This window comes from Brienomyrus brachyistius, chromosome 8 (genome assembly GCF_023856365.1).
Source record: "Brienomyrus brachyistius isolate T26 chromosome 8, BBRACH_0.4, whole genome shotgun sequence".
Lineage (NCBI taxonomy): Eukaryota > Metazoa > Chordata > Actinopteri > Osteoglossiformes > Mormyridae > Brienomyrus > Brienomyrus brachyistius.
The window spans coordinates 20,095,767-20,116,973 of NC_064540.1; the positions used below are offsets into that span (position 1 = coordinate 20,095,767).

General features: G+C 46.5%; 2 protein-coding genes and 1 long non-coding RNA gene across 4 annotated transcripts in view; 2 read left to right on the forward strand and 1 right to left on the reverse strand.

Moving 5' to 3' along the window:
- Positions 1-4,752: 4,752 nt before the first annotated feature.
- On the forward strand, positions 4,753-7,422 carry LOC125748097 (transmembrane protein 263-like). 2 transcript variants are annotated; one of them, XM_049023918.1, is made up of 4 exons: positions 4,753-4,870; positions 5,056-5,363; positions 6,062-6,140; positions 6,646-7,422. In XM_049023918.1, exons 2-4 carry the CDS (start codon positions 5,355-5,357, stop codon positions 6,930-6,932), a joined length of 375 nt encoding a protein of 124 aa, XP_048879875.1. In that variant the 5' UTR covers positions 4,753-4,870; positions 5,056-5,354; the 3' UTR covers positions 6,933-7,422. The 2 variants fall into 2 exon arrangements, with proteins under 2 accessions (XP_048879875.1, XP_048879874.1); XM_049023917.1 differs by lacking the exon at positions 4,753-4,870 and having other exon boundaries at positions 4,927-5,363.
- A 4,462-nt stretch (positions 7,423-11,884) lies between these two features.
- LOC125748091 (E3 ubiquitin-protein ligase PDZRN3-like) lies at positions 11,885-17,453 on the reverse strand. The gene is made up of 5 exons (XM_049023906.1): positions 16,993-17,453; positions 15,316-15,518; positions 15,052-15,142; positions 14,415-14,516; positions 11,885-14,243 (listed from the first exon to the last, which is right to left on the reverse strand). The coding sequence occupies exons 1-5, from the start codon at positions 17,035-17,037 to the stop codon at positions 12,858-12,860; spliced, it is 1,827 nt and encodes a 608-aa protein (XP_048879863.1). The 5' UTR covers positions 17,038-17,453; the 3' UTR covers positions 11,885-12,857.
- A 386-nt stretch (positions 17,454-17,839) lies between these two features.
- Positions 17,840-21,207, forward strand: part of LOC125748099 (uncharacterized) — a 3,794-nt gene continuing 426 nt past the window's right edge. The window contains exons 1-3 of the long non-coding RNA XR_007399464.1: positions 17,840-18,125; positions 19,868-20,629; positions 20,775-21,207. The exon at positions 20,775-21,207 is cut by the window's right edge and continues 426 nt beyond it. This is a non-coding gene — a long non-coding RNA (uncharacterized LOC125748099). The remainder of the gene's footprint in view (positions 18,126-19,867; positions 20,630-20,774) is intronic.

Here is a 21,207-nt window from a genome sequence, read left to right on the forward strand (position 1 = left end):
GCGCCCTGTCCTGAGTTGTTCTCTGCCCTGTGCTGGGTTGGTGCCCCGTCCTGGGTCGTTCTCTGCCCTGTGCTGGGTTGGCGCCCCGTCCTGGGTCGTTCTCTGCCCTGTGCTGGGTTGGCGCCCCGTCCTGGGTCGTTCTCTGCCCTGTGCTGGGTTGGCGCCCCGTCCTGGGTCGTTCTCTGCCCTGTGCTGGGTTGGCGCCCCGTCCTGGGTCGTTCTCTGCCCTGTGGTGGGTCATGAGCAAAATATTTCTCTTTATTATATTTTTACAGTACATATTACCCTTATGAAGATGGAACAAACAGTAGGCCGGTTTAGAGATGCACAATAGGCCTACATAGATTGACATATAACTAAGGCCAGCAGGTCAATATTTAAACTTTAACAATATTTAAAGTTAGCAGCCCCAGAGCTAAAGACACAGTACAACTTGACTTAGTGCAGTAATGGAGATCAGCCATTTGCCATAGCGGAGGTGTCTGCTCATTCTTCACTTATAAGAGGAATCATGACGTTTATAATACAGCATTAAACAAAAAACTGTGTAACTCTGAATATACATACACGATATTCCCATAATATTGGTAGGCAGATGGACTTACCGTCCGTACCCAGATCGGTGCCCTTGATGTAATGATGTAATCTGAGCCTGACAAGTTTCACAGATGTCCAAGTCTACTCACTGGTCTTGTTCTAATGAACATTCATCTTGACGTGTGTGTGTGTGTGTGTGTGTGTGTTGGGGCGGTGCATATGCCAAGGTACAATCCTGTAGGTGCCTCTGCATAGTACAACAACATTTTTGCTTGCTTCCTGCAGACTATAAGACCAAATAAATATAAGACAATATGTACAGCGATTATCACTGCAGATGAACAAATACTCCATGCACAAGAGTTGCCTGGAAGGCAAGAATATGGGAAACAACGCATCACGTTATATAATCCATTTTATTACATCACAGATCGTTAATGTCAGCCTAGAGTGGCTCGTCTCATAGGGTAGCATGTCAGTGCGTACATTGCCGACGGGGGGCCTGACCTACTTGCTTGTATAAAGTGACCTACTTCCAGTGTCACAATTCAATCAGGTGTGATAGTGCAAGTCTAAAAATAATGACAGCTCATGTTTTTTGTGGGTTGGTGGTCCTTATCTCTTGTCTAGCCTGTCCAAACCTGCTGTAGACCAGCTTCACCACTGGCATTTCTGACCACTACAGAACTTGATGATGTCTTTGATGTCTAGATATATACAGGTATACAAGACATGGTGAAACTAACTGGCTAGGTTGGCATCCTTATGCAGGTTGGACCCTAAGAAACTGCATGATTAATCATTTTTAAATCACAATCTCGATTCATACCTGAAGGCCATTGAGCTGCATGATTAATTGTTTTTGAATTGCAATCCTGATTCTGATTCTTACATGACAACGATTCTGCTGTGCTTGCATTAGCGGGGAGATCTGTTGCATCAAACCAAACGTTCCCTTTTTCTCCTTAAGCTATATCGGCAAATGATAGGACTGCGTTACACCCCCTTACAGGAAAAGGATGCAGATAAACATGTGAACCTGCAAGGTTTCAATTAATTTCTTGCATTTCTTGCATCGGTAAATGAGTTGCTTGTTAAAAAGCAGGAATGTGCCCTTTCTGTTCTGCAAAGTTACTGTACCAGTGCCGTTTCAGTAGCGATCACATTGTTAGCGATGTACCGCTATGTAAATTCTGACCAATACCGCTTAACTTGCTGAACTTGCAGGTGCAGATTAGCAGGACGTTACATTGTTTCTGATTTCTGTGGAAAATGGAAGAGCAATTTGCAAGGCAGATTCGATAATGAATTCTGAACATTTCACAGGCTGGTACTTTGCGAGCCTCATTCATCAATATGAAAAATATAATAAAAGACAATATGTAACTAATAATAATGATAATAATAATAGTGAATGAGATAAATGTTTAAAAATCATGAGGGAAAACTGTCACAGTGATTCAAAGTGGGAAAAAAATCCCAATTCATATTTTACCCAGCATTCTACAGCCCTTGTGTATGCCCAATTGACGGAGAAATTTTCATCTGGTAGGTTTCGGACCCGAAGAAGGGTAGCAAAGCCATGGGCAGCCTCTGGAACTTTTCTACAAGGGGTGGCGTCTCCATAACATCTCCACCCTGGTGGTGGCACTGGCGTTATCTGCAGTGTCCCCTGCGTATGTGCTAGACCGGCCCTTCTTGGTGGTGGCACTGGCGTTATCTGCAGTGTCCCCTGCGTATGTGCTAGACCGGCCCTTCTTGGTGGTGGCACTGGCGTTATCTGCAGTGTCCCCTGCGTATGTGCTAGACCGGCCCTTCTTGGTGGTGGCACTGGCGTTATCTGCAGTGTCCCCTGCGTATGTGCTAGACCGGCCCTTCTTGGTGGTGGCACTGGCGTTATCTGCAGTGTCCCCTGCGTATGTGCTAGACCGGCCCTTCTTGGTGGTGGCACTGGCGTTATCTGCAGTGTCCCCTGCGTATGTGCTAGACCGGCCCTTCTTGGTGGTGGCACTGGCGTTATCTGCAGTGTCCCCTGCATATGTGCTAGACCGGCCCTTCTTGGAGGGCAGCCCTGGTGCTTCCTGGTGCAGAGTCTGCAGAACCTGCAATGGTGGCTGGGCTTGTAACTCCATGTGCTGCAGCCCCCCCCCCCCCCCCCAGTGGGGATTCAAGTACTAATTGAACTGAGGGATCAACGGCTTGTTTCACGTGCCCCCACAAAACGCCCAACTCCAGTGGACGACGGCGAGGAGGAAATCTGCGCCAGGTCTGTGTTCAGGGGGCGAGAGTCACATGCCGCCACATACAGTGTAGCGGTTAAAGATTAGAGTCACACTGATAATACAGAGGCAGATGTAGCCAAAATCAAACCTGGCTGAAGCCACAAATGTGTCCCTGTGCTGTTATTCTCCTGGGCTGTGTGGCTGCCTTCCCCAAACTCTGTAATATCCCCAACTCACTGGCCTCAGCCTCTCAGCCAGCCTGCCTCTATGTCTGTTACCTAATCTATCACCTAATCTATCTGTCTGTTGCTCTAATCATCTAAACTCTCTATCTGTTTGCGCAGGGTATGGATGGCTGAACTTTCTGAAGCAAACAAGCAGTCAATAAAACCTTTTCTTTTCTGGCTGTTGGGTGTCTGTCCTTTGACCCCCCCAACCCTCCTCTCATCTTCTGTACCTCCTCCTCCTCCTTCTCCTTCCAGGCCCAAACCGGCTTCCCCTGGATTGATCAGAGCTCTGCAGCTTTCCCTCCTTCCAGGGAGGCCCAGTACAGGCAGCAGCCACCATGGCTAATAGCAGCTTTATATTGGTAACTCTGCTGAACAAAGGCATCCAATAAACAAGACTGATAGGTGTTTTCCATGGGTGTGGTCAGACCTGGCAAGGCGCCTAAGAATATGAGGAAGGAGGCATGTGCCCTCATAACCAATTCATGTTGACTAAAGGAATGCAGGATTCAAGAAACATTTATTGGAAAACAGTAGCGGTTGTAGATCATTTCAACTGGGGGAACCAGACTGGGGCCTTTTGGTGGGGGGGTGCAGATACATTTAACCTTTATGTCCTCCAAGCATTACTTACACTAGACCGCCAGTATTAAGAAGCAAGACAATTTTGAAAACCGATATTATTAATGTAAAGCTTTTATAGTTTTTTTTTTTTTTTTAAATATGTAAGTCTGATTTTTTTGTTTAGACTATCATGCTTCCACAAGCTTGGTTATTTTTTCTGACATTAACTTTGCTTTTCACTAACTTAAGTAACTCGGCCTTCCGCGCACCGACGTTAAGTGTCTGTCAGGAAAATGTGCTTACGTTTGTTTCGCTTGTTCCCAGTGCACAAACTTTTAGCCCACATATATAAATGTAAATAGTAATAACGACATTTATTTATTTCAAACCCAAATAGTATATATATCTATGGAGGCCCCTGTTGTAAAAACACTTTGTTATTTATAGTTGGTATTGTGCCGCCTTTATTGATTACAATAAACACCGCGCACACGAATTACTATGTCCTGTGATCTCAGTATGAGACGTATGACTCTATGGCTCCCTCTATCATACAGTTACAGTCATAACAGCTACACCACGCGAACACTGTAAATATAAACAGTCCGCAATCCATGCTATCTTAAACTCTCCAACAGGTCATCGTTAAACTGTGAGTGTTTAGTTTCTGGCCTGCCTCACTGAATTTATTATAATGCTGTATAAACTGCGGTTTTGCTCGTTAAGGTAAACCACTAAAGCAGCAGAATTTCCTGCAGATCTTCTTTCGAGATATTCTGAATGTTGGAAAACATCCCTGATGGTCCACAGCCTGCAGAATGTCTATATCAGGGATGGTAATCTGTGGAAACGTATGTTGAGCTAAATGGTATGTCTCTTCAGCTACCTGTGATGGCCATGCGGGTCAGACAGCGAACGCTGCCCTAACCTCAGTGATCTGCAATAATGCTATGGATTTAAGACGGACATACAGATGGTAATATTAAAGCAGCACAATAAGCAAAAACTGATGAATGACGAAAGTGACGTCTGCGGTGTAAATTTGAATGAGTATCGTTTGTATCATGTGGATTCACGAATTAGAGCATCGGTTCATCTTCTGTGAAGAATTAAGTGAAGACAGACATCTTGAATTACAAATACTGTGCACAGATCTTTAACAGGGCTGAATGTTTTCTGTTGTTCCTGACTTCCTTAGTCATTTAAGTTCAAGGGCAAAGTGAAGCGCATCACGTTTCGCCGCAAAAAGATCGAAGCCGCATTTAAGTATAAAGCATGACGCAATAAATAGTCTGCCTTCAGAGCATCACACACGCACTGGTAAGAACCAAATGCAATTCATGTATGTAGTCCATGAATGTATATTATTATTATTATTAGAATTTTTGTTACACGCTTTTAAATGATAGCGATGACTGTTATATGATAGTGTCTGGTACTGTGACTTGCATTCCTTGTAAAAATATGATTTAAAAAATAATCACACTCATGTGCAAAACAATAAGCCCCCTTCCAGCAAATCGTGGGTGACGAAAGATCCGGAGGCAGGAGTGCAGCCTTGGCGGTCGCGGTGCCACGCTGGTAGCAGAGCACGGACCCCCACTTTGGGTTATGATCGTACTCTCATAATAAGCTGGTTGCCAAGGGGAGCGTAACCGCGCCGAGTAGCGAGGCAATACAGGCTGCCTTTTGTCCCCGCCTGTCCGCTGGGATCTGAACCTCCACGGAGACGATCCCGGATTATCGCACTCAGGTGTGTTTGGAGCGCAGCGCCACAGCTACTGCGAAAGTTCAGGAAATAATCATGGTGAAGGTAAGAACTTTGTTTTGCTTTCGCGAACTTATCAAACACAGTTATGCAACTATTTAGATTCAAATGAATTGTAGTCGACTTATTAATTGAAGTGTATCGTTGAAATAAATAAATGCTTTTCTTGCAAACTTTAATAAGCACTCCGTGCTCATACACCCGCCCCCGAAAATACAATTCCACGCACACGTTTAATATGACAGTTTGTACGAAAACCTTCTAGTTATCGATCCATCCAGATCTACTGGGATGAAAATGAAATGTATATGCTTGCTTTTCATTTTGCAAAAGCACATTTCAGAGTAATGTGATGCTTAGCTCTTTGCCTGGGAACATCCCTCTCAGTATTAAAAATAGACGGAATAAATGTAATTGTAAATATACGTAATGTAAAGGTTTAAAGAGACAGGCAGCACTTAATTCTTGCTAAGAGTTTTTAAATATTTGCATTCATAATTGTCAGATATATCAGAAGCGTACACACAACGCGGTGTTAATTGAATGGGGTTTTCGGGTAAAATCAAACTGCCCATTTTACTGGTTAGTATTTAAATATCACGCATAAGCCATGTCTTTCTCTTCAGTATATTTGATCAGAAATGCAGTCGTTGTTGAGCTCATTGTTCGAAATATTATTGATTCTTCATTCTGTGTCTTTATTAATGCCTGTAGTAATATCTGGTGCTTTTTCACCCCATCAGAATGTGAACAACGAGATTATTCAAGAAGGTTGTTCTGAAGAACCACAACCCGACTTCGATGTTGATGGATTCGCTGGGGGTGAGAACTCACTAATCCTCCTTTAGTGTCAACAAACGGAGGCCACCTAGTGGCCATCCTGACAAAGTACAGTGAAATTGTTTTTATAAGAATTAGAACCAGCTTTACTGGGTATGTTCCCACATACAAGGAACTTGTCTCCAGTGTTTTTTCGTTGCTCTCCATGTACTTACACAGAACAGACAAACAAAAAAAAGTGCAAAAAATATATAGCATTTATCCAGATATAGATATAATATAATGAAGTACAGTAAAAGTGCATCCACCTATTCTGGGATTATCATTGCAGGGTTTTCATTTCTGGGGTAATAGTTAACATTTTTCTGGGGGAAAAATTCTGTGGGATGCCCATAATTACTTGACACTTTTTGTGGGATTGTCCATAGTGCCATCAGAAGGCTGAATGCTAATGGTCTCTGTTCATGTATGGCAGGTCATTGAAGAGAAGATTATTTGCTTTAGTGGCGATGAGGTAATCCCTGCCTGTGCCTGTTCCTACACACAGATGGCAGTAAAGAGCACCCTGCCCCACCCCCTGGCATGATCTGGCGAGTGACTGGTGGCCTCTTCAGCGCCACCAAGGGGGTGGTAGGTGCCACTGTTGGCAGTGTGGCCTGGCTGGGTGGCAAGGGCCTGGAGATCACAAAGACGACAGTGGGCGCTGTCCCAGCTGTGGGCGTTAGCCTTGTCAAGGGGGGCGTGTCTGCAGTGACTGGGGGGATGTCCACAGTGAGCTCCACAGTAGCCAGAAAAGTTCTCTCCACGGGGAAGCAGAAGGACAAGGCAGAGTAAGGAGGGTTGGAACTTCAACATGCCCTGAGTCGAAACTCTCAAAAAGACTGAAGACCATCTTTGAAGCCATTGTGAAACTGAATGAGATTCTCCAGGTTGAAGCAGGTTTAAATCTGTCTGCCTTCCTGTTACTGGGAAATGTAGTCGAATCCCACAGTGATGATTGTAAAGATGCCTTTCTCTATGTCAGAGGTGTGTGTGCTACCAGGCCTTGTCTCAGGTCATTCTTACTGCTGTGACTGCTGTATGTAGTTGTTAGTATTCCTCAGTCACCTTGTTTTGTTTTCTGGAGACAGGAAGCAAACTCAAATCTTCCGTCCTGTATCACATAAAAGCCTATTTATTTAAGCTGATTTTTCATGGGCTAGAACACGTATGTGTGCGTAACTATATGTTCATGGTTTCTGCTGACTGTAATGCGGCTGAAGACTAGTTAATTTTGTATATTGCCTGCATTCCTACCACAATAAAGTCCCACTGCTTTTTTTGGTCCAGGTGCATGTTTGTTTTTACTCCGGGGTTGCCAAATAACAGCCCCATTTGCCTGATTGTTCAGACAGATGTCCCAGTGGGGTCTGTGCCGAGAAGGTTACCTGTTAATTACTTCCAATGCTGAGGTGCCATCAGTATTTGGGCACCTAAATGAGGGTTTCACATTTCCGGTCCTGGAGGGCCAGAATCCAGCACAGTCTGCGGATTTCCTTGCTTTCATCACACCTACTAAATCTGGTAATTAGCTGATTAAGAAGTTTCAGCTGAGAAATCTGCGAACTGAGTTGGATTCTGCCCTCTGGGACTGGAATTGGGAAAAGTTTATCTGGGAATACAGAGCTCAAGTAGAAGGCTGATTTGGCAGTTTTAATATCTTTGATTTACATTTTTGCATTGAAATAATAGATGCACACTTGCAAAGAGTTTTAAAAAACAACCTTAGTGCCCCATTTGTCGTTCATCACTCGTCGGTTTCTGTCAGTCATCATGCCTTTCTTTCGAGCGCGGTTCCTGTGATGTGTTTTTCACAGCACGCGGTGGGTCACATGGTCACGACGTACCGTGTCTGTGCACTTGGTCATGAGTCGCTACTTTTATGAAAACAAACTTCAGAGGAAGAAGTTAACTTGATGGTAAGTTGACACCAGACTGTAAGAATTCTCAAGAGCAGGGCTGTGAACATAAAACTGTAATGTCCGACTGAGTACTTAGCGCGGTGCCATTGAGAGCCGTGTCGCCGTGGTGAGATTGAGAGCAGTGTCGCCGTGGTGAGATTGAGAGCAGTGTCGCCGTGGTGAGACGCCTGGCTGCTTAGAATCGCTGCAGCCTGGATGAAGTTTCGAAGGCCAGTTAAATTTGAGAAGGCAAAACTTTTGTATCGCAGTCAATCTATACAGTTCTTGTTTGTACTTTAGTTGGGTTCATACCTGGAAATTTCAAATCATGTGCCATTCCTAGTGCACTGAAATATGAAATTGAGGAATGATGATAAGATTGATATTATATATAAAATCCATCATAATGCCATAAAACTTATAGGCCTCTACCGTTATCGATAATTCCTGATTGCAAAGTTTTTTGAATATTTTGCAGTATTCCGCCTTGATCAGAACACACTGGACCTAAGGAGTATTATTGTTACCTAGCATCCATAGCATGGAGTGTAATGGTTCAAGGTACTTTATTCTAATTCCCATTGCATTTTGTCGAAGGTATAAGAATGAAGCCTTGTAACGTATACAGATCAGATCAGTGAGCTTCAAGTAGAAGGTGGCAAAAACATGGCAGCTGTGACCTGCAGGACTGACCAGAAGGTTCATCTGAATCCTCTGGAAGTGGGTTCAATATGCCTCAGTAACCGTGGTCAAGGTTCGGGGTCAGCGAGTGCTCATACCAATGCATCTTCTTTCTATTCAAAAGAGTTTTACTTCATAAGATGCATAATGATCTTGACCTTTCTGCACTTGTAATAGTCTAAGTTCTCAAAAGTTGATTAAACGAAAAGACACACGCCTACCCTTTCAAAATGAAACCACATGAGCCTGTTGTAATTCATCCATCTTCCATATTCACTTATCCTGGGTTAGGGTCACCAATACTTTGGTCTATGTCCCCGCAAGCACAGAGCACAACTCTGGATGGGATGTCAATCAGTGACAAAGCACACATCCAGACATAATCATACGCTAAGCAGTTAAAACTAGCTAGTAATATTAGAGTCAGCTAATTTATATTATTGTCAAACACGTGTATGAAAGGGGGAACAGCATTCATGGAATATATTTTCTAATTTCTATAAACGTGAGATAAATGTGTTTGGTAACACAGCACACACACACACACAAACACACACACACATGCAGCTATAATTGTAAAAACAGCATTTTACTGCTCTAAAAATTCAGATTTGCTTGAGCATTCGGTCAAATTTTACCTCATAAATATAATGGACACTAGAATATCCCTAATACTCAATTCACAAAAAAAGTTTCAAGAAATTTGCATGTTTTTGCATAGTCATATATAGCGTCTGCTGCTTAAATTACAGAACATATGGGCAAAAAATACTTTTATGCTTTAAAAAAACTGAAAATTAGTGAAATGTTGAAAACCCTTGATGCAGAAGTTCACAGCTTTCACAATTTACCGCTGTAGGTGCCTCACACCATCTGCGTACTGTCAGGCAGTCCGTCAGTACAGATGGTGAGGCAAATGCACCAGCCTGTAATGGGTGCTGAATACAGGTAGCTGGGTACAGCCAGACAGTCATACGGCCAGGCAGACAGCTAGACGGCCAGTCCGGAACATATGAGAGAGACGTGGGGCACCTCACATATCAACTAACAGCTTTGGTTGGTCCTTCTCCAGCCTCGGGGGGGACTCATGTTTAATTCATCAGCATGGATGCACCAAGTGTCCAGGCTGCGGGCTGTGTTTTAAGGAATAACGTGCCTCTGTCCATTAGTTGCTGTACAGATCCTGTTGGTTTTGGAGGGTTTGTGGGAGTTTACCCAACCAGCCTATATGTGTTTTGTGGACTTGGAAAAAGCATACAACTGTGTCCATCGGGGGCTCCAGATTGGATACTTTAGGAATATGGGGTGCAGGGCCCATTGTTATAGGCCATTAGGTTCCTATATAACCAGAGCGAGAGTTTGGTTTGCATCGCCAGCAGTAAGTCGGACACAATTCTAGTGGATGCTGTGAATGATTTCTGTATGTTTCAATTATTCACAATGCATTTAAAGATTTTTAGTCAAATTTGAAAAGAGTGTCACAACCCAATACATGTTTGTGAAAACTTATTTATAATTAATGATCAAGTTATATATTTCTTATACATACACAAAAGCACACATATGTATACACACAATAATTGAGATGTCTGTAAGATAAAAGGTACGTTTTTATAGGTGAAGGATAACCCAATAAACTCCTCATATAAAATGTACTAGCTTTTACTAAGATTGTTTTTAATGAAAATCTAGAAATCGAGCTGTTATTGGCTCTTTCAAATGTAAATATAAATATTGCCCATGTAAGAAAACCGGAGAAACGAAGTAAGTTGCTTGAGGCGCTTTTGCTACATTCGGTTACGCAACTGCGGTTATGTTTCAATTAATGAACCGAACAGATGACAAACACTAGGGGGCAGCAGAATGCTGTCAAAACGATACTACTTTCCCATGCGAAGCTATTTTTGTGTATTTTTTTGTGCTAAAAACCAAATCGACTCGAATGTACTTGCAGGTCTGCCAAAAACATGTACGTGTTATCAAGTAATTTATGCGCTTAACGTGTGTGCTTAGTGGTAGTGTTTTGTGACTATTTTATACCTGGTAACCGGGCAGCAGTACGTCAATGAAAATGTCGCTCACCTGAGTTGCACTGAGATGCCTGTTCTAAATGTGGCAGTGTACATTTGTTTCCCTGATATAGCTGTGAATTTTGCAGCAGTAGAGGGCTTCGCCAGGAGAAAGCTCCAAGTGAAAATCAAGGAAAGGTTTCTCTGCAGTGAAAGAGGATCGACCCAAAGGATAATGTCAGAGGGAAGGTACACCGCACCTGCTACAACTTGTAAATGTACAGGTGCCTCCCTGTCACGATCACATCTAGAGAAGCAGCAGAGGAGAGGATGCCCCCTGAACTGGGAAGACCCCAGTCTCAGTCGCAGAAAATGCCACCGTCACACGTTACATTTGCTGGTGTCGCCATTTCACCTTTTATTACATCCACATATACAATGTTTTGATGAAAATTCTAGATAGCAGAAAGAAAATAGCTTAAGTCTTTTTTTGTTTGTTTGTTTTTTGCCTTTTTTTTACAGCAGAGGGGGACGTTGTCCTTTGAGGGTGGGGCTCAGTTAGTCACAGCGCCCGAAGATGAGGCAGATCGCAGTGACAATGTGAAACGCTGGTCACGGGCAAGCGCCACAGAGCCGACCGGTCTGTATCTGTGCAGAGCTCAGCGACCTGACTCATGATGAAGGAGGCAAAGGGAAAGCTGGCCTGTACTCAGCTCGCATGTCCTCCTCCTGTTGCGTTCTCACCGCTCGGCTTCATCTGTATCTCCAGTCATTCAGTTATGTAACTTGCGATGCGCGGGCTGTCCAGTAGGTGGCGGGCGAATGCTGGCATGGTGTCGCTCTCACGGAGAGTGCTGCGCTCCCTCACCACGTCTCCCACACGCCGTGGACCGGTGGGAGGTCCCGGGTTTTCCCGCTGCACGCCAAATCGGCGTTCTCACGATATGCCGGTACCTCCTGGCCAAAGGCGGGCCTCTGGGCTGCCACGCCCCAGCTCCTCAGCGCCCCCCAGGGAACATTAGAGTCGGGCTGACAATGAATTAACAGTCGTCTCCCAGTGATGACATCAGCAGCCGGTGCAGCTCCAAACACGCAACGGTTGCCCGACGTTCAGATTGGGTGGATCGTCATTTAATTAACGTTGAGTTTAAATAATTGTAGTGTAATAAAAACAAAGTTACTGAACGCCTTCTTGCTAAAGAAAGTGACTTATGAACATATAAAGAAGAAGAAAAATATACGAACAACCACCGTCAACAGGATATAGGTACAAAGGGTTGGTCTCCTCTTGTTTAAAACGACAAACATAGTATAATGCAGGAAACATTTCTGCATACTATCAGTGGCCAGTTCGTTAGATGCACCTTCCCATATTAACATTCTGCTTAAACAGCCAGTCATGTGGTTGTTGAAGACATACAGCACAGACAGGGTAAAGAGATTCAATGTGGCTAAGCATTACAATGGCTAAGACACATGATTTTCATTGTGGCATGATTGTTGGTTCAAGCATCTCAGAAACAGCCACCTTCTTGGGATTTTTCCACGCTAGTGTGGAGTTTACAGGAAATAGTATGATAAAAAATATCCAGTCAATGGTGTGTCTGTCTCCAAAGCACATTGTAAATGTGAGTGGTCAGAGGAGAATGACACGTCAACGCTAACAGGAAGGCTACAAGCAAAAATAACACCTCAGTAGAGCTGCAGTGTGCTAAATTGCGTCTCTAAATGTTCTTGTTTACCCTTGAAGCGGTTCTGGATGCAAAAGTGGGCAGTACCCAGTACTTGCTAGGTGTAAATAACAAACTGGCCACTGAGCACAGATTGCAAAAAAATCCCTAAACTGCAATAAAACTGACATGAGAATAAAAACTGTCTCAAAACACCCAGCTTGGCCAACCCTCTCACAGACTGTTGGCCTCAGAGGTCTTGACAACAAGACGCACTCATGTTTCGAGGAAATTAAATCTGAACCTCAGGCCCCTCACACATCCTGTTCCTTGTAACGCACCTAGAAGTAAACATGCTCCGCCATTAGTGTGTAGCGCGCAGCGCCGAAATATCCAGTGTGCTTTTATTTTTGCGGTCGACGCATAAGCAACACAAGGTTGGACTCGGTGCCAGGAGGGCTAGACCGTGGTGACGGACAGCAGGGAGCCGGGGCAGCGCACTCCGTCCCGGCTGCTCAGCCTGGTTCCATGGGTCAGCAGCTCCTCCACTGTGGTCCAGTCGTCTAGCAGCTTGCGGTTACGCAGCCGGCTGAGTTTGCGATGGCTGAGCTCCAGAACGGTTGTGGGCCGGGGTCCCCCGTCATTGGGCCCTGCCCCCCCACGTGCCAGGGCTTGCAGCCGCTGCTCGCGGGCCAGCTGCAGCTGTTGTCGCCGCTCCGTGCGACTCCAGTAGCGACCCGCCTTGGACTCCGTCTCCTCGTCAGTGGTGACGCCACCACGCTCATCTGCCAGGCGCAGCGCCCGCTCCCGCAGCAGCTGGTTCCTTTGCGCTCTGGGGTTTGTGGGGGCGGCCCTTGGCATGCCGGGGGCGTGGCTGTCCAGGGTGCTGTACAGCCCGGGTCTCAGGCTGCCGCGGCCCGCTGACTTGGGCCACGTGTCATGGATGTCCTGCGAATGGCCCAGAGTGTGAAACCAGTGGTCCTGCCGCTGGTCCTCCCTGGCTCTGGCCCAGGTACTGGCTGGTGCCTCGGTGCCACTTGGCTGAGGGGCGGTGATGCCACAATACCCCCCTCCGGGCAAGTACCCCCGCCGGACCTCGTCTCGCTGTGGAGAAACTCTGTGGTCCAGATCTGTCTCCTGAGAGAGGTCAGTGCTGAACCGGAGACTTGGGCGCACGGTGGCACTACAGTAGCTAGCAGACGTGGGGTGACTTGCCCGCCTCCTGTCCATCACTTGAGGGGGGCAGCGATGCAGTGTACAGCTTCTCCTCAGAACCCCCCTGGATGCGTGTGGGTGAAGGAGCACCCTCTGCTGGCAGGCAGTCCTACAGACAGGGGGAGCCGCCACTGGGTAATGCAAGGAGTCCATCCTGGGGCTGTGCCTGGGGCTCTCAGAGCTTCGACCCTGAGCTAAGGGTCCTTCAGCTGTGCACCTGTAGGAAAGTCCTGGGGGTGGGTAGGCCTCCACGGGTTGGAAGGTTAGTGCTTCAGGGATGGATTCCAGCTCCCGGCGGTTGCGCTGAGATGCCCGTCTCTCCCTAGAGCCTGGCTTTCCATGTGGTGCCATCCTGGAACGGTACAACCGAATCTTCTTCTCCAGAAGCCTCTGGAAACGGCGGAATTCTCCAGGGCCCACACTGTAGAAGCCTGAATCGCTGAGCTCTGAGGAGATGAATGACTCTGAGGAGGAGGATCCGCCCCGGCTGGTGCACTCCTCCACGGCTCCCTCCTCCTCTTCTGTCTCCACCCCAGATAGCTCCCCCTGATGGAAGCTGCCATCAGTGCAGCCCAGACCGCTGTCCAGCTCATGTAGCAGCAGCTGGGGGGCAAAAGGAGGCTCCTCTGTCTGCAACACAAGTGCAAGCTGCGTTAGCCAATCAGAGCACTGCTGCAGCAGAGAACACTGATTGGGCCAATTTTTCAATATTAAATTAATTCTCATAAACTTTCCCCTGTTGCTCAGGCATGGTCTGATAGCTCTCCTGGGCATCAAGGTAGCGGGAGGTGCAATGCCTACCTGGCTTCGGAATGGAGTGGGCTCTTCCAGATTGGCAGTGCAGCATCCAATCAGACAGCTGTGGCGCTTGGAGGCGGTGTTAGTTGCATTGGGGTCCTGGAGCTGATTGGTTAGAGAGCATAGCACATCCGAGCATAACTTCACTGGGTTTGTCAAATAACACAGTTTAGGTATCTCTTTCTCCCTCTCAATGCTTTTTTCACAGATTGTTAAAATCCTCAGAAAAGAGCCATCCTTTTCTTTTTTTGACAATGAAATTATAGCAATAAAAACATAAAATTTCCAAGGCAGAATCCCCCCCACCCAAGGTGGCAAATCTCATCTGTGTCTCCCACCCACTCTACAGTCCCCCAACCACTAAAGCGGTATCCAAGCCAACAGAGCGCGTGCTGTAATTGTAGCCAATGAGCCTGTTCGATCCTTTACCGCTGGTTCAAATGCTTTCATTTTTAGATCCAAAATGAATATCTGTGCCCCCCAGTGCTACTGCCTGTCAGAATAGACGGAGGTGAGTTCCACACTCCTAGACTAATGGTGATCTCGGTGAAAGCTCTCCAGGCTACAATGAGCTCCACTGCTAGGCATTTCAGCCTTTGACCCAGATGTGAAAAGAGCATCCACAGTGGGAAGCGCTCACCCTGTAAGCTAGTCTGTCCACAGCTTCCATCTCCTGGGAGATAGTGGGCAGGTAGGGCTCACCCGATGGGGTCATGTGACTGCAGTGGGACCTATAGGATACAGAATGTTTGCACACAACATTAGCAAAATGTTTCACGAAACATGTTTAAATTAGAAATTTGTCAGGGGCTGGACACATACATATAGGCACTGAGGAGGTGTTGATTAAAATAATTTGTAATGTAGTTATGTAACCAAGAAATCTCAGCTGTAGTCCCCCTACCTGTCAGTACAGGTATGCGGCTTGGATGTGGGGCCTCTGTTGATTCCTCTGCTTCTGAGGGCCTCTCGCGGCCTTTCTGTCTGTGTGCTAATGTCTGACATGTCCCTCTGCCCCTCTGTCTGCAGGGCAACCGGCTGCCCGTAGGCACCAAGGATCCGGAGAGCCTCCCATTGGCTGACCTGAGGCAGATCCCGCCCATTCACCTTCAGACAGAACCAATGGTGGACAAGTTAGGCCAGACTAGCTAATGCAGTCAGAAATGGTTAGTATTTCAAATAGAGGTAATTGAAATGGTTATTCTAATTACTTTTCCATCAAGGTCTTTCGGCATATTCTGTATTTATAATATAATAATGCCCTTGTGCATTTAGCCTATTCTTGGAAGCAGGAGGCTCTTGTAAAGTTTCTATAGTAACACACAGCAGTAACCGGTTTCTTCAGCCTGGGCGTTTGTCGTCTGGAAGTGGGAATGAGATGCGTGTGAAGAGCGACTGAATCCGGGGAATGTGACAAGACGGGAGCTTGTGCTCTCCCTTAAAAGATCTGGACACTGTGTTACCCACATATATACCAGATATTTTACCGGAGACGATCCCTCGCAGGAGAACGAGGCAAGCTGCTCACAGCAGCATGCACGCACACATAGCAAGACAGGCGGTCAGATACATACAGATGCAGCTTGTACCTGTGCACATATTAATTCGCTCGCATACATGCTCACAGCACACACGTTTAAGGGCTCCATCCACAATGACTCATGCCCCGCATCTCACCCTAGGTGGGTGTCAGAGAGAGAGAGACAGAGAGAGAGAGAGAGAGAGAGAGGGAAGCAGAGGGGGAGTGAGTGAGAGGAAGGGAGAGGCTGGTTATAAATAAATATATGTCCAAATGCACGTGTTTGATCTCTGTCTGTGTGCAAGGCTGACCTCATGCAATTCTCCCTGAACATCCTTGCATTCAGGGCTCTCCTAAGCTGACTTTGCTTTCTTTCCTGAGTGCCAGAAGTACCTGCCATGCTCCCTACTTATTGTCCCAGACGGGTGATGGTGTCAGAGGCCTTTAAGCCAATGAGCAAGCCCAGAGTTGGCCCCTGACCCCCAGCTCTGCCGACACGGCGTGCCATAGCTCTGGGCCTCAGTCGGCCTGCCACACCATCCTTCCAGCCTTAATTCTGCCCCACGGTGGGGTAACAAGAGTTGAAAATCTGGCTTCGTCACTTCCATTTATTGTCACAGTGAGTCATGCGCATGCGCTCATGTCGATTCGACTGTGCGCACACACACATGGACACACACAGTAACACGCCTGAGGTCGCAACACGCATGAATAATGTGTGCACGCACACCCACGCACACACACACACACGCGCACATCCAGAGGTGCACACTTTACATACCTCTCACGTTAACATATGCACAGATTACTTCAGTTCACAAGTACAACTGTCACGTTGTGTGATCTTTCACCCAACTCCCACGTGCACACCCACACACACACACACACACACACAAATGGAGAGGTTTATGAATATTTCCATGGATGAGCACATGTGTGTATGTATACGGATGGATACAGCCCCTAAACATGCATGTTTTACGCACTTGCGCAAGCTGTGAACCTGAGTGTGCATGCACACACACGCGCACACACACAAATAACACACACACACACACTCACCCCCATCCCGTCTCCGAACCACAGCCCAGAGAGTCGGCAGCCCATTCCCACGGTAGGCGGGAGCAGGGGCTTCTGGGAGTCTGTGCACACAGGGGTCCAGGAAGATGAGGACGAAGAGGAGGAAGAGAGTCGGCTGGTGCCAGGGGCCAGGAGAGGAGTACGCTGGCATGGGACGTCCCCGAAGCAGGAGCCCGCTCCCTGAGCGAGGAGCAGCCCGGTTGCCGTGGGAATGATCCAGGTGTGGTGGACGCAGCCCAGATGCTTCGGATACAGATGTCCTCCCGGGTGGCGTGCAGCCTGCGAGCCGCAGGAGTGGCTGCGCAGCCGGCGTGGATGCAGCTGCCCGGCTGTGTGCGTTTGCAGTCCAGGCACCGTGGATGTAGCAGACCAGCCCAGTCGGTGCGGCTGTCAGCGGCACTAGGGAAATCTCTGCTCCCTCTCGCTCTCTCTCCTTCTCCCTCTCCTCCTCAGAGCCTGGCTAGCTCCACCCCCCCCCCCCCCCCCCCCAGCCAGCTTGCCTTGCTCATGCAGAGAAGCCCAGCTGAGACGGGTTGCCCCCCTCCTCTCCCGCCATTGGTCACCTGCCGCCGGCGGTTGGCCAATCCTGGGATGGAGCACCTTCCGCTTGGGTTTGATAAAAGAATAGTGTGTCACGACTTTCACAGGATGAAGGGAGATACTTGTAATTTTTATGTAAACTGTTTTTCTCTCCCTACCATCCTCCTCCCTTCAGGAAGCCATTCCTCCTTTCCTCATTACCTTCCCCTTTTCGCTTTTGTCTCTCTCTCTACTCCTTCACTGATATTCTCACTGGTATTTTTGCATTTTCTAGAAATGGTGGAGCAGAATAGTCCCCGGAGAAGCTCTCAGACAGCGCACTGTATGTCCCTGCACCCCATCAGCGTGTGTGTGACACGACAACACCCCACATGTACTCAACATGTGATATGCGGAAGAGCCGGCCATTTCCATGCGTGCGACGGTGTGTCTGTATCAGCGTGTGTGTGTGCGTTTGAAGAGACAATCCTTCATGAGTGAGTCACTCAGCCTGTGAATAAAAAGCTCGTTTGCAGCCAGATGCCTCCTTCCAGCTGCAATGTAGGAGGAAATGCAGCGTTAACTGCGCATTTTAGGTGTGTGAATCTCTGTCAGGTGTGTGTAATTTGATTGTGCGGGTAAGTATGTCTGTGTGTATGACTTTTGTTAAGAACTGTCTTATTTGAGTGTGTGTGCATGTCTGTGTTTAGTATATGGTTGTGTGTGTGTGTGTGTGATTGACTGTTCTGGGGATGTCTTATTTGGATATCTGTGTTTAGTGTGTTGCTTTGCGTGTATGATTTTGTTTAATTTGTGGGTAAGCGTGAGCTTCCTGCATGTGTGTATGAAGAATTGCACAAGCTATTAGCACTGCTAATGTATTTTGCTTGCGCGTGCGTGTGTGTGTGCGTGTGTGTGTGTGTGTGTGAGATACTGATGCTGCTGATGTGTGTGTGACTGTCATGAATCTGGAGCAGTGGGCGGTGTGCAGTCTAGCGAGGAGGTGGAGAGAGAGAGAAAGAAAGAGAGAGCGAGTGAGAGAGAGAGAGAAAGAGGGAGACACAGGAGACAGAGGCGTGTGGTGCTGACAGCTGATCCACACACACACACACACACACACACACACACACACACCTGATCTTCGCAAACAGACACTGCTGATTCACATGCATAATCTGCATCACAACATTACTGCTCTATTCTAAACTCTCCTTTAAGTATTACGAGGTAGCATATTACACATATTATGCTTTGCTGTATTACTATATATATATATATATATATATATATATATATATATATATATATATATATATATATATATATATATATATATATATATATATATACACACACACGCACACACACACACACACACACACACTTGTTAGGGGTGAGCAGGGTATGATAATCTTGTGAGGCTCTTGCAAGAATGATGGGATAGCAGTTACAGAAGGTTTTAAACACTATAACATAATCTGTGTACAGAAATACCAGTCTGAATCACATTCAGGGAGTTTATCATTCAGCAAGTCCCTGCTGTGATGGTATAAATTATGGCAAGGAACTCGGAAAATTGAAGCTCAATCTGTCTAAATGATTTTGCTTTATTATATTTTATATTTAGTTCAAGTTGCATATTTCAATATTTCATAGGATTATTAGAAAACTCTACTTTTGGTAATTTAACAACCTGGGGGTTCACATACTGAACATTAATGTTATACATCCATCCATTCATTTCCCAAACCGCTTATCCTACTGGGTCGCGGGGGGTCTGGAGCCTATCCCGGAAGCAACGGGCACAAGGCAGGGAACAACCCAGGACGGGGGGCCAGCCCATCGCAGGGCACACTCACACACGCAACTCATTTAGCAACTCAAATTAGCCTCAGCATGTTTTTGGACTGTGGGGGGAAACCGGAGTACCCGGAGGAAACCCCACAATGACATGGGGAGAACATGCAAACTCCGCACACATGTGACCCAGCCAGAGATTTGAACCCGGGTCCCAGAGGTGTGGGGCAACAGTGCTAACCACTGCACCACCATGCCGCCCCCTAATGTTATGCATATATAATTAATTGAGCAACAATTACTTTCCAATTCTAATTTATACAACTAAATAAAAGTTTAATTGATCTCTATTTTTTGACCAAAACTGTAATATCACTGTATTGTAAATAGTTAATACTCCTAAGTATTTTTCTCTCCTGCTTGTTGCTGAATTAATTGGAAAGTATGAATTACTGAAGGATGGACCGTCTTTTATTTTCTCATAATGCTGCGTTTATAAACCCAAGCTCATCTTTCCCTTGGTCTTTTTTGGGAATTTCAGACGCTGTCTCTGTACTGTCTGTAAGAAGCAGGGCTCGTCAGAAGCTTAACTGTTGCCACCGACACAGGTGTAATTTCACCAGCGGCCGTCACCGTCTGAACTACGGCAAAAAATAACTCAACGTGCTACTCAGAGGACCACGGCCAAGCTGGCTGCTAAAAGGAAGACATTTTTTTTTCCGGTGGGAGATCTTCACACGTCCCAGATGACTGTTGGCCAGAGAACAGGACTTGATGAACTGCCAGAATGCGAGCTACACAGGCAGAAAAAAAAAATGAACAGACCAGCTAAGACAACAGAATGCACAGGAAAGCGGCACTTAATAGCAAAGACTCAAGCAATTTATCCTCATTAAAATGGGAGCCAAAGTGAATTACAGAGGTGCAATTCCTCAGAAGGGCTTGTGCATAACACCCAGGAGAGGCTTCAGATCTTTCTGAGGATGACAACACTGCTTTTGGTCAGGAAGAGCATTAAACTTGACTTTTTGCGGAAGGAAAACAAATCCAGCAGATGGCTTTTGCCGAGGCGTAGGGAGAAAGCAAAGGACGAGGTTGCCCTGTGATGGACTGGCATCCCATGCAGGGTCTTCCCCCAGCCCTGTGCACTGTACTGGCTGGTACTGGTTCCAGTTTCACTGCAGCCCTGGGATAGATAAGTGTTATGGAAGGATAAATGACAGGGTCTGCAGTGTACTGGAAATCATTTGTGAGCAGAAATCCGACTGCTACTTTCAGAGTGCTCTCACCAAAAGACATTAAGGTACCTGTACAATCATTAACTCTTAAACGTTGGTCAAAGCTGATAATTCAAACTGTCAAACATGAGCCATAACCCTAACTTGCTGTACGTTGAGTTGTCTTCTGTTACTGGTACATGGATACTGTCGGTTTCTTTTTATCTACAGATAAGCAGAATACAGTCCATGTCTCAAGCTCTGGAGGAACCAGCTTCATTCGTCTTATACATATCCTTCTGAAGCTGGGAAGATAGTCCTTTGGGTACATGCTCATGACCACATGACCAGTTATTGTGCGACTGGACACTATAATCAGCTCATAGCTGGACAGCATGGCTGCATTGCGTGGGGGAGGACTTTGGCCGTTTTGTGTTTCGGGAAGAGTGGGTGAGAAGCTGAGGCTTGAGGACTGGGGGCTGCTGCCTGCTGTGTGATGGAGAAGAAGGACAAGATGAACTGATGAGCCATGAGAAAAGAGAGTGAAAAGTGGGGATAAAGAGTAAGAGAGAGGGAGCAAGAGGGACCTATCCTACATGTCTGGATGATGCCTGGCGTGGGCACCATCTGAGATGGAGTCCTGCTTCAGTCCCATGGAGGGGTG